The 13,858-nt window shown below is 44.4% G+C and overlaps 1 protein-coding gene across 3 annotated transcripts in view; it reads left to right on the top strand.

Moving 5' to 3' along the window:
- LOC143770288 (tetraspanin-4-like) overlaps positions 1–13,382 on the top strand; it is a 113,603-nt gene extending 100,221 nt beyond the window's left edge. For 2 of the 3 annotated variants that reach the window (XM_077259773.1, XM_077259770.1), the window contains 2 exons: positions 10,156–10,239; positions 10,324–13,186. In XM_077259773.1, coding sequence (XP_077115888.1) covers positions 10,156–10,239; positions 10,324–10,392 — 153 coding nt within the window. In that variant the 3' untranslated portion in view covers positions 10,393–13,186. Of the gene's footprint in view, positions 1–10,155; positions 10,240–10,323 lie in introns of all 3 variants that reach the window. The other variant, XM_077259772.1, reaches the window with a different exon arrangement.
- Positions 13,383–13,858: the final 476 nt, after the last annotated feature.

Here is a 13,858-nt window from a genome sequence, read left to right as displayed (position 1 = left end):
TTGGATGCACATGATGCTCCACACTGTATATTGGCTGCACATGATGCTCCATACTTTATATTGGCTGCACATGATGCTCCATACTGTATAATGGCCCCACATGATGCTCAATACTGTATAATGACCGGACATGATGCTCCATTATGTATAATGGCCCCACATGATGCTCCATTTTGTATAATGACCACACATGATGCTCCATACTGTATAATGACCACACATGATGCTCCATACTGTATAATGACCACACATGATGCTCCATACTGTATATTGACCGCACATGATGCTCCATACTGTATATTGGCTGCACATGATGCTCCATACTGTATATTGACTGCACATGATGCTCCATACTGTATATTGGCTGCACATGATGCTCCATACTGTATAATGACCCCACATGATGCTCAATACTGTATAATGACCGCACATGATGCTCCATACTGTATAATGGCCCCACATGATGCTCCATTCTGTATAATGACCACACATGATGCTCCATACTGTATAATGACCGCACATGATGCTCCATACTGTATATTGGCCGCACATGATACTTCGTACCATATAATGGCCACACATAGCTACTCCTACACACGCGGCTGCGCTCCGTACACTTTGCACACACGGATGCGCTCCATACACCTCATACACACACGGCTCTGCTCCGTACACCTCGTACACATTTAGCTCCGCTCCGTACACCTCGTACACATTTAGCTCCGCTCCATACACCTCATACACACACGGCTCCGCTCCATACACCTCACACACACACGGCTCCGCTCCATACACCTCGTACACACACGGCTCCGCTCCATACACCTCGTACACACACGGCTCCGCTCCATACACCTCGTACACACGGCTCTGCTACATCCACACTGTACACCTCCTGACCCCACACAAGGCATTACTTAACTTATCCTGCAGCTGCAGCACCATGTGGCAAGTTGGCAACCATCACAGGCAGCCGAGTCCTGCAATCCACGGAGGTCCCGATCATGTGACCCCCTGACTCCTCCCCTCCTGTGACCTCATCACAGGTCCTGTGCACAGAAAGCAGGCAGCCATACGGAAGGCTAAGGGCCCGGGGCATGGCTTAACACAAGGGTACGTGTCGGTCCTGCTGTCTGCGGGATCAGAGCGTCCCGTGCTGGACAGCAGGGCAAAGGCTCAAAACCGGGACAGTCCCGCACAATGAGGGACGGTTGGGGGCTATGCCAACGGACTCTGCGAGCGTTTTAATGGAACATTAAAGCAAATGCTCAAAATGCTGGTGGAGACTGAAGGGAGAGACTGGGAGCGGTACCTCCCTCATCTGTTGTTTGCCTACAGAGAGGTACCCCAGGCGTCTACTGGATTCTCCCCCTTTGAACTGGTTTATGGGAGCAGGGTCAGGGGGGCACTTGATTTGATTGGGAGGACGACCCCAGAACTACTGGAGTCTCAGTGGTCGAATATGTACTGCGGCTTAGAGAGAGAATGCAAAAACTGAGCAACCTGGCCCATGAGAACATGACCCAGGCCCAAATCAACCTGAAGGTCTGGTACGACCGTAATGCCAGACTGAGGGCCTACGAGGAAGGACAGAAGGTTTGGGTGTTGGTCCCTATGTTACAGAATAAATTGCAGGCCGCATGGGAGGGACCATATACGGTACATAAGCGGCTGAATGATGTTAATTATGTGGTGACACTAGATGAGCAGGCAAAGCGTCAGAAAGTGTTTCATGTAAATATGTTGAAGGCTCATCATGCCAGGGAGGCCTGTGTCTTACCTGTCTGTAGCCTGCCTGAAGAGGGTGAGGCTGATCTGTTACTGGATGTGGGGGCCAGGACTCAGTACATGGAGTCCCTGGAGTCAGCAGAGTTTAACCCTGAGCTATCCCACAGTCAGAGGTCTGAGCTGATGGGGGCGCTCAGCGAGTTCACCGAAGTCTTCACAGGGGAGCCTGGGAGGACACACTTAGCAGTTCACCATGTGGACACTGGTACTAATCCCCCAGTACGGCAGTCTGCATACCGTGTGTCAGCAGAGGTGAAGGCACACATGAGGGAACAGGTAGAGGAGATGCTGAAACTCAAGGTGATACAAAAATCCCAGAGTGCCTGGGCCTCGCCTGTGGTCCTTGTCCCAAAAAAGGACCGTACTACCCGGCTCTGTGTAGACTACAGGAAATTAAATGTACTGACTACATGTGAGGTCTACCCCATGCCGAGGATAGATGAGCTGTTAGAGCAGCTAGCTAAAGCAGCGTACCTTACCATCATGGACCTGAGTAGGGGATACTGGCAGATACCCCTGACCAGAGAAGCTCAGGAGAGGTCTGCCCTTATAACGCCATTCGGGCTGTTTGAGTTTCTGGTGATGCCCTTTGGTATGAAGAATGCCCCTGCGACCTTCCAGAGGTTGGTCAATCACTTATTGGAAGGATGTGATGGTTTTGCCGTCGCTTATCTTGATGATATAGCCATCTTTAGTGATTCTTGGGAGGAACACCTCGTACATCTTTCGCAGGTGTTGCAAAAGCTTAAAACTGCAGGTCTTACTATTAAGCCAGGAAAGTGTCAGGTAGCCATGCGGGAAGTACAGTACCTAGGACACCGGGTGGGGGGAGGACTGCTAAAACCTGAGCCAGGGAAGGTAGAAGCCATTACAGCCTGGACCACCCCACGAACCAAGAAGCAGGTACTGTCCTTCCTGGGTACGGCTGGCTACTATAGGAGGTTTGTACCAAACTACAGTGCTCTGGCCAAACCGTTAACTGATCTGACCAGGAAGAGACTTCCTAAAATTGTCTCCTGGAGTCCTCAGTGTGAGGAATCATTTTCTGCCCTAAAGTCGGCATTGGTTAGTTCACCCGTCCTGCAGGCCCCAGATTTCACTCGCTGGTTTGTAGTGCAGAAAGATGCCAGCACCTATGGGCTAGGTGCAGTTCTCAGCCAGGTGAACCAACAAGGAGAGGAACACCCAATTCTGTACCTAAGCAGGAAACTCCTGTCCAGAGAAGGGGCTTAAGCCACCATTGAAAAAGAATGTTTGGCAATTGTGTCGGCTCTGCAGAAGCTGCAACCATACCTCTATGGGCGCAACTTCACCGTGATCACAGATCATAACCCATTGAGTTGGCTCAACAGAGTAGTTGGGGACAATGGGAAATTGCTTAGATGGAGTCTGATACTTCAGCAATAGGATTTCACAATTCAGCACAAGAAGGGCGTTGATCATGGCAATGCTGATGGCCTTTCTCGCCAAGATGGGGCAGAACCAGATACGTGCTCGGGAGCTGACCTGTAAGTCAACCCCCATGCACGTTCATAAGGAGGGGGGTGTGGTAAAATATGTGTGTGTGTATATATATATATATATATATATATATATATATATATATATATACTGTATATATATATATATATATATATATATATATGTGTGTAGTGACATATGTCTAGGGTTATATGTGTGACTAGTGATAATGTAACATCTGTCCTGAAGGCAAGTCGCACCTAGGTGTTAACAGGTACTTCCTTGGGATTAGTAGACATTGTGTCTCCCTATCTCACCAGGAGGTCTAGCTAGGGCCGAGAAGAAAGGGAACATTTGGCACCCCCTAGTGCTTGGGAGGGGAGATGCTAATTGCGGTCGGAGGGCAGCTATTCCTGAGAACCTTTTCACAAGTATCGCAAGAGAAAATAGTGTATTCATTGGGGGCGCGGCCGTGGCCCAATCAAACAGGCAGCAGTTATGATATTGACCTGAGGGGTCGGTCTAGAAACCTGACCTCCAGACCAAAGTTATAAATTTAGGCTGCAGACAGAGAATTGTGTTCACATGTGAGGGCAGCCTGAGAAGCTGGTGTGATCCAATCTACATCCGTCCTACCCTCAGGGAGCAGAAAGCAACTACCAGTTAGATAATTTCTGTAAGTTTCTCGTGTTTATTTTATACTGTTTTGCATAAGTTGTATGTCTTTTTATTATCATATTTTTATACCTTTTTCTTATTGTAAGCATTGAACCTTTTGTTATTAAAGTATAAAACTTTAACAAGTTGAACCTTGAATGTTCTAAAAGACTCCATAGCCCAAGGTGTGTGAGCCTTATGAGGAATAGACATACTTTTATTAATATTATTATTTTCTGGGACTCATCGTCCGTGTATTCGATGAGTGGTGGCAGCGTGCATGAGCGGGTGTGTGGCCTGGGTCGGTGTGTGATTTATGCTCCCATTACAGCATAGGACAGAGGTTGAATGCTGGACTGAGAGAGGGGAGATGGATTAACCCTTGCAAGCACAACCCCAAGTCACGTGTGAGAGCAGGCACGTGATGAATAAGTGACACCACGGAGAAGGGATCTGTGACACACACTCTTGGCATTCTCTTGATGAGCTTCAAGAGGTAGTCACCGGGAATGGTTTTCACTTCACAGGTGTGCCCTGTCAGGTTTAATACGTGGGATTTCTTGCCTTATAAATGGGGTTGGGACCAGCAGTTGTGTTGTGCAGAATGTGTATTATGGCAAGAAAAAAGCAGCTAAGTAAAGAAAAACGAGTGGCCATCATTACTTTAAGAAATTAAGGTCAGTCAGTCCGAAAAATTGGGAAAACTTTGAAAGTGTCCCCAAGTGCTGTGGCAAAAACCATCAAGCGCTACAAAGAAACTGGCTCACATGAGGACCGCCCCAGGAAAGGAAGACCAAGAGTCACCTCTGCTTCTGAGGATAAGTTTATCAGAGTCACCAGCCTCAGAAATCGCAGGTTAACAGCAGCTCAGATTAGAGACCAGGTCAATGCCACACAGAGTTCTAGCAGCAGACACATCTCTACAACAACTGTTAAGAGGAGACTTTGTGCAGCAGGCCTTCATGGTAAAATAGCTGCTAGGAAACCACTGCTAAGGACAGACAACAAGAAGAGACTTGTTTGGGCTAAAGAACACAAGGAATGGACATTAGACCAGTGGAAATCTGTGCTTTGGTCTGATGAGTCCAAATTGGAGATGTTTGATTCCAACCACTGTGTCTTCAAAATTGAAGGCATACTGAACCAGCATGGCTACCACAGCATCTTGCAGCGGCATGCTATTCCATCCGGTTTGCGTTTAGTTGGACCATCATTTATTTTTCAAGAGGACAATGACCCCAAACACACCACCAGGCTGTGTAAGGGCTATTTGACCAAGAAGGAGAGTGATGGGGTGCTACGCCAGATGACCTGGCCTCCACAGTCACCAGACCTGAACCCAATCGAGATGGTTTGGGGTGAGCTGGACCGCAGAGTGAAGGCAAAAGGGCCAACAAGTGCTAAGCATCTCTGGGAACTCCTTCAAGATTGTTGGAAGACCATTCCCAGTGACTACCTCTTGAAGCTCATCAAGAGAATGCCAAGAGTGTGCAAAGCAGTCATCAAAGCAAAAGGTGAACCTAGAATATAAGACATATTTTCAGTTGTTTCACACTTTTTTGTTAAGTATATAATTCCACGTGTTAATTCATAGTTTTGATGCCTTCAGTGTGCATGTACAATTTTCATAGTCATGAAAATACAGATAAATCTTTAAATGAGGTGTGTCCAAACTTTTGGTCTGTACTGTATATATATATGCATATATGTGTGTGTGTGTATATATATATATATATATATATATATATATATATATATATATATATATATATATATAAAATAATAAATCATTGTAAACATGTATTTATTGACCGGAGAGACAGTGCGATCTCCAGCCCCATATGTGTCTCAGTGGTGTCAATAGCCTGCACAGCCGGTGTCACGGTGCACGTATGGCAGCAATTAGAGCCAGAAAGCATTCTCTGTGAGCCGCGGTTTTGTCTATGGATTGATTCTCTTTTTTATTCCTGGGGGATTTTCTCGTGCTCCTTCTGATAAATACACCTCTACGTGTTCAGAGTACAGATTGTGAATTTTTTTCTTCGTCCTTTGTTCAAGTGTTTTATATAGTTTGTTTTCCTTTTTTTTTATTGAGTTTTTAATCATATAATAGCACAACATTTCACTCAGACATTCTGAGTCTGCTTCCTTTGTGATATTCTGAAAAATTCTATTAATGAATACCAGTTTTTGAGAAAACTAGGTGACAACCAACATAGATGGGGTTATAGCCGCAGCATGGGCTGTCAAGCACATGCAGGGCTTTGAAAGCTAAATCAGTGGACACTTTTATATCTTCTATCTGCTGCTGCATTCCTGGGAAATCAGCATTTTCATTCAAATGCAGAGGAGAAATTAAGTGTTCTGGGTGTGACTGAGCACTTCCACAACCCTCAGCCTTTCTGGGATGTTTCTCCGCCCAGCATCAGCCTCTTCAGCTTGATTAATAGGTCCCTTTCTGTGTCACATCAGGCAGACAGTGACCTATCAACCAAGCTAAAGAGGCTTCTGCTGGCCTAGGAAACAACCTCATGAGGCAGAGGTTCGTGAAGTGCTCTGTCAAGCCCAGAGCACTTAACTCCTCATTTGCAAATCTATCAAAACATTGATTTCTCTGGAATGCAGCAACAGATAGATTATATAAAGGTGGCACTGGATTTACAATTAAAAGCCCTGCATGCCCATATTTGTGGTTTGTTGGGTTGATATTAATGACATATCCCCTTTTAAATGTCTCAAATTTCACCTTCTGGATGAAGTGGGTAGAGATGAGCGAATCACTTCAAGACAAATTTAGCAGAATTAAAAGGACCAGAAGGGTTAACAGTATAATTAAAAAATCTAATATCACCCAGCCCTCACTTGTCTTTGTCCCTCTGCTCACTGGTGCAATCTTCACTGCAATATCATAAGTATCATCTGACACCTGCCATCTTCGCATATGCATAGAAATTTGTAGTAGTACCACCTGATGACATCACTGCAGTATTACTACCTGATGACAGCACTGCAGTATTACTACCTGATGACACCACTGCAGTAATACTACCTGATGACACCACTGCAGTAGTACTACTTGATGACATCACTGCAGTAATACTACCTGATGACATCACTGCAGTAATACTACCTGATGATATCACTGCAGTAGTACTACCTGATGACATCACTGCAATAGTACCACCTGATGACATCACTGCAGTAGTACCACCTGATGACATCACTGCAGTAGTGCCACCTGATGACATCACTGTAGTAGTACCACCTGATGGAATCACTGCAGTAGTACCACTTGATGACATCACTGCAGTAGTGCCACCTGATGACATCACTGCAGTAGTACCACCTGATGACATCACTGCAGTAGTGCCACCTGATGACATCACTGTAGTAACCTGATGACATCACTGCAGTAGTGCCACCTGATGACATCACTGCAGTAGTACTACCTGATGACATCACTGCAGTAGTACTACCTGATGACATCACTGCAGTAGTACCACCTGATGACATCACTGCAGTAGTACCACCTGATGACATCACTGCAGTAGTGCCACCTGATGACATCACTGCAGTAGTGCCACCTGATGACATCACTGCAGTAGTACTACCTGATGACCTCACTGCAGTAATACCACCTGATGACATCACTGCAGTAGTACCACCTGATGACATCACTGCAGTAGTGCCACCTGATGGCATCACTGCAGTAGTACCACCTGATGACATCACTGCAGTAGTACCACCTAATGACATCACTGCAGTAGTGCCACCTGATGACATCACTGCAGTAGTACCACCTGATGACATCACTGCAGTAGTACTACCTGATGACATCACTGCAGTAATACTACCTGATGACATCACTGCAGTAGTACCACCTGATGACATCACTGCAGTAGTGCCACCTGATGGCATCACTGCAGTAGTAACACCTGATGACATCACTGCAGTAGTGCCACCTGATGACATCACTGTAGTAACCTGATGACATCACTGCAGTAGTACTACCTGATGACATCACTGCAGCAGTGCCACCTGATGACATCACTGCAGTAGTGCCACCTGATGACATCACTGCAGTAGTACCACCTGATGACATCACTGCAGTAGTACTACCTGATGACATCACTGCAGTAGTTCCACCTGATTACATCACGGAAGGCTCTTAGGGTTATCAACTAGACATAATGCCACAAAGAGTCTCCAATATGTCTGCAGGTCAGCACCCCTGGTAAGGAAGGTCCTGCAATTTCAGATATGAGCGACTCCTCCTCTCCAAATATAAGAAGTGTATGAGATCGGACGTCACATTTGGAGCCTCCTTCTAATCTGGCGATGTTGCATTGTCCTCGCCTCCAGCAGTTACTGTACAATCTGTAGTAAAATCGCGCTGCCAAAGCAGAAAACAGACTGTCTGAACAATCTGACATGATGAGCAACATGACGGCTTATGTATGCCAACTAATTTATTGTTATGTTCCGTTCTCGCTAAACGAGATGATCTGGACCCGCTGTGCGTCTACAGTACTCGGTTTGCATATATTAAGCCCAGAAAGTCTGAAATTTCCAGTCTTGTCTCAGTCTTGGGGACACATTTGTTTCTACATTTAGAAGACACAGACCATTTTGCCTGCCTGCTTGCCCGCCTGCCCGCTATTGTTTGCTGCCCACGTCTGTTCTGTAATGTGCCTGCCGCAGCTGATTGCACCCACGCTCTTTTTCCTACAATGTATCAATAAATTCTCCAGATTATTATTTTTCCTAGCAAAATGTTTGCAAGGATGGATACAATTGTAGCAAACTTGTTGCATTTTTTTTATTCCGGCACGTTAAAAAAAGCAGCATTTTACAGTGAATCAGATTTTCTGAAGAATCATGCACACGATGCTTATTTTTTTCCTTGCAGATTTGAAGCAGTTTCACGTCAATTCTTGCAGCGTTTTTGCAGCATTTTTTAACTGTTCAAATGAATGTAGAAAAAATCATTAAAAAAACGCACACAAAAATGCTCGGACTTTGAGCAGCGTTTTTCCTACCAACACACTCCAGTATTTGCAGATTTTTCTGCTGCAAATATTTAACCTGCACACATACCCTTACGTTTTTTGCAGCGTTTTTTTTTTGTTTTGCTACCTTTTATTTTTTTCTGCAAAAATGTAGTACCGGCAAAGGGAAGGAGATTCCAAAATTGTCATGCACACGCTTAAAAGTTTTTTTTTGATGGTTAAAATCAGAAATCTCCTTCGCTTTGCTGGTGCTGTAAAATGCTGAATTTCCTTCTGAAGGCAAAACAAGTGCGTTTTCATCCTCTTTGTAAAAAAAAAACCAGGAAAGAAAAGCAGCAGATCTTGATGATTTGGGTCGTTATGCAAAATCTGTTACTTAGTCCATCATTTTTTTCTCGCCTTGCCCATCGGATGCCCCCTCTATGCTCCGATTTCACCCGTGAATGGCGCTCGATCATTGGAGCTCCGTCTAATGGTGGAACGTCTTAGTGTCATCATGACGCTCGATCATTGGAGCTCCGTCTGATGGTGGAACATCTTAGTGTTGTTATGGCGCTCAGTCATTCGAGCTCCGTCTGATGGTGGAACATTTTGGTGTCATAATGGTGCTCAATTATTGGAGCTCCGTCTGATGGTGGACCATCTTGGTGTCATCATGGCGCTCCATCATTGGAGCTCCGTCTGATGGTGAAACATCTTGGTGTCATCAAGGCGCTTGATCATTGGCGCTCCGTCTGATGGTGGAACATCTTGGTGTCATAATAGCGCTCGATCATTGGAGCTCCATCTGATGGTGGAACATCTTGGTGTCATCATGGTGCTCGATCATTGGCGCTCCGTCTGATGGTGGAACATCTTGGTGTCATTATGGTGCTCGATCATTGGAGCTCCGTCTGACGGTAGAACATCTTGGTGTCATCATGGCGCTCGATCATTGGAGCTCCATCTGATGGTGGAACATCTTGGTGTCATCATGGCGCTCGATCATTGGAGCACCGTCTGATGGTGGAACATCTTGGTGTCATCATGCACAGGAAACCTTCTTCCTTCTTTCCAGATCTTTGGGGAATCCAGGAGGTCTTCACTTTTTCAGTGGAGACCTCAAGGACCTTCTGGGTTTACAATACTGATGTGTTATTTGGCAGAGGGACCTTTTGACCTGCTCTGGTACCGTCAACTAAACTTATCCAAAGAGGTAACATTTCACTGTTTGATAGTGGTACCATTCTTTGTGTTTCAGCCCTGCTATGAGAAAGTGAAGCGATGGGTCGGGAGTAACATCTCTTCTGTTGGGATCTTTGGCATCTGTATCCTTATCGTACAGGTGAGTGAGGCCACCGAGGATTTTTCTTGACCGAGATTATAGTACACGTGGGTAAACTTGGGTTTCTCCTCCTTATCTTGGCAGGTATTTGGTTTGATTTTCTCCATGTTGATGTATTGCCAAGTTCTCAAGGCGGAAAAATATTATGAATAATCCCGGACGTTGTGAAGGATGAGCCCCAAGCGTTGGTATAACTGTCCATATCCAACCAACTGGATGAAGGACAATCTTCATGCTTTCCTGGAACTGCAAAGCTGAATTCAGCATCTTCTCTTTCCTCAAGGGCCAGTCTTACCTTGACGTTATCCACGTTGTGTCATCTTTCGTCTTAGTCCTATACCAACGAGTAAATGAGATTAGCTTTTCTAACGTGTACATAGAGCTTCTGAACTCTTCAAGGAGAAATAAGGGCTTGTCTTCTCCTTTTTTTTTTTTAAAGCACCAAAGCCATTAAATGGACCTTTCCTCCCTTCCCTCCCCTCACTCCTCGTCCAGATACATGGATCCATTGAGGTCTGGAAAAAATGTCCACGGCATTGCCACGCGGCATCCAAGCAAGGTTATGTAGAAATAGCACAAAAGCTTTCAGTCTTAAATATAGAACTAGTTTCTCATGCTGCGGTCATAAACACCAGAACCTGTGACTGGACTCAGCTGACTGCAGAGGAGGACGCAAGTGATTATTATAGTTGGCAGTGGCTATTTTTGCTCTTTTTTATGTACCAGTATATATATATCTATCCATGAGATGCTCAATTTAAGGACAATAATGCAACAGAGCAATGGGTGGGTAAGTGCCATAGCAGCTGCGCCATGTAGGTGGTGCCACGTGTAACGGGGTCATGGGGGGAGGGTGGGTTGAATTCTTAGATGTGGATTATCTGTCTATTTCATTAGTCTGTATTTATAAGATGCCAATTTACTCCACCGTTCAGCTCTCAGCATCCTTCATTTCCTAACCAAACTGCAAAATTTCCTCTTCCATACAATATCAGATGTATACGATCCTCGACTGTGGTCACAATCTCTCATGATGTAATTTGGCCCATGTGGGGGGCACAAAGGGTATTAAAATGGCATTTGGTTAGGTTTCCTCAATGGTATTCAAGATTATATAACTTCAACTTTAATTCGGGGAGAGAAAAGACTATACACTATGTATCGTGATTGGACATTACCATTGATGGATGGATTTGGTCACCACCGGTAATGTGAAAATTTGCCATACATACGTCACAACCAAAGTGGCGGCTTTAGATATTGAGTGCAAATGTGGTCACTAAGGGATCCCCAACTCAGGTTGGGTCATCCGTTTATTCTATGGGGAGGTTCCTCCCAGTATCGGACTAGGGTTCTTCCATCTCCTTCATCTTCAGTGATCATGTCCATGTCTGGCATCATTAATCTTGGTTCTTCTCATGACTTCCATATGATGTTCATCATCATATGGGAGTAAACCCATAAAAAATAGAACCCAGTGGTCCCAAAGGTTGAAGGGGTTGTCCACTACTTTATCACTGATAGCCTACCCTTAGGATAGGGCATCAATGTCTGATCGGTGGGAATGCGATACTTGGCGCCTCCACCAATCTGATGTTCCCGATGTTGGCCGAAACTGCTCAGTTACGGAGCTACTCCATCGACTGTATAGTGGCCGCGGCTGGGTACTGCACATCTATTCTAATCAATAGGGGATGGATGTGCAGTACCCGGCCACGGTCACGATTCCGGCCACGGTCACTATTCCGGCAATGGCCACTGAGCAGTTCCAGATACCGCCAACACCGGGAACAACTGATCGGCGTAGGTTCCGAGTGTCGCACCTCCACAGATCGGTCATTGGTGACCTATATTAAGGACAGGTCATCAATATTAAAGTCCCGGACAACCCCTTTAATTTGGATTGTCTTCTTCTAGACCTTTGATGTTACACATTGGGCACACAGCACTTATACCCCTTATAGCCAAGCTCTTATAGGCGGCCAGTTTTGGCCATGGATTTGCCTGGTATCGCAGCTTGGTTCCATTGAAGTGACTGGTACGAAGCTGCAATACCAGACACAACCTGTGGACATGTGTGGTGCTGTTTTTGAAAGAAAAAAGCCATGTTTTATTCTAATCCTGTAGAATCTGTTTCAAGAGTAATCCTTTTAATTTATTTATTTTTTTTCATAAATCCATAGTTCACCGAAAAATAAGAAACTTTGTAATAAATCGTATTAGAGAAATCTGCTTCTTTCTCCTCATGGACTGATCTTTCATTCTAAAAAATCTCAATTCCTGGGCAAAATGTGTCTTCGGTGACTACAGACTTTCCCATTACTGAGATAGGAAGTGACAGTTGGTGCTCATAAAGTTCTATGTAGAACTGTAACCGCCTTTTGAATAGAATGTGTAGCTCCTCCCCCTCCATAGAACCTCATTAGCACCAACTATCATCTCCTATTTCAGTCATTTAAATATCTCTCTTCACTGAATACAGATTTTACCCATGAACTGAGAATGAAAGATCAGTCCAGGAGGAGAAAGAAGCAGATTTCTCTGATAAGATATATTACAAAGTTGCTTACTTCCACGTGTACAATTGAATTCTGGGGGGGGGGGGGATTAAAATGATGGTCACTCTTTAATTTTTGTAGAATATTAATATGACACCTCGGCTAATGACTTCATAGGTGATGGGCAGGGTCTATATTTTTCATTTCAACCTACGCCCCCTGCTGGATGGATGTTGTATTACACCTCTCATTCTTTACTTTTCTCCAGCTGGTGCCTTTGTGTCATCCGATGTATTCAATGTGTTTATTCTTACCCTGTACCATGTCCAGTTTTTTATTTGACTTTTTTCTTTTTTTTTCCCCTATTCAATCGGAGTGTAAATACCGCTCAGCACAAAGTATGTCGATTATCCAGATCTGTGTAATATGCCAATAAAACATGTATTATACATATGTGGAGATGCTTCGTGTGGCGGCCCAGGGTGGGTTCATCTTTAGGATGGCTGCACTCCTGGCTGATCTTTTCTATTCCCTGTGATGCCATCACCTCCTTACAAGTGATAATTAGATTAACCGTCATTATATTTTCCATGTTTCACCTGTACAGGGGAAGGCGTGAAAACAATTAAAACCTCTCTAAATCACCATTACTTCCTTTTTTTTTTTCAACATTGATTTACACCATAACCCCTCCTATCAAAGTCGGGTGCCCTTGGTAGTTATGAACTCCAAAATAAATTAGTAAAAAAAAAATAAAAAATTTAGAAAATGTCTGTGTGATTTTTAGCTTAAAGGGGGACAACTGGGGACAAATTTTTATTTTTTTTTAATATTTTTTTTAATACATAAAGAGTAACCGTCGTTTAAATTTTTATTTAATAAATCATTAGTACACGTGAAAATCAGAAGCTTTGTAATTTATCTTATCAGTGAAATCTGCCTCTTGGACTGATCTTTCATTCTCAAAATTCTCAATACCCAGGTAAAAATTATATAAGTGAAGTCAGATGTTCCCATTACTGAGATAAGAGATGACAGTTGGTGCTCATAATGTTCTATGTAGATGGAGGGCGGAGCTAGAGACAGCTCCTCCCCTCTACACACAATCTTTTGAGCACCAA

Source organism: Ranitomeya variabilis, chromosome 4 (genome assembly GCF_051348905.1).
Source record: "Ranitomeya variabilis isolate aRanVar5 chromosome 4, aRanVar5.hap1, whole genome shotgun sequence".
Taxonomy (NCBI): Eukaryota; Metazoa; Chordata; class Amphibia; order Anura; family Dendrobatidae; genus Ranitomeya; species Ranitomeya variabilis.
This window is presented reverse-complemented; position numbering and strand designations above follow the sequence as displayed.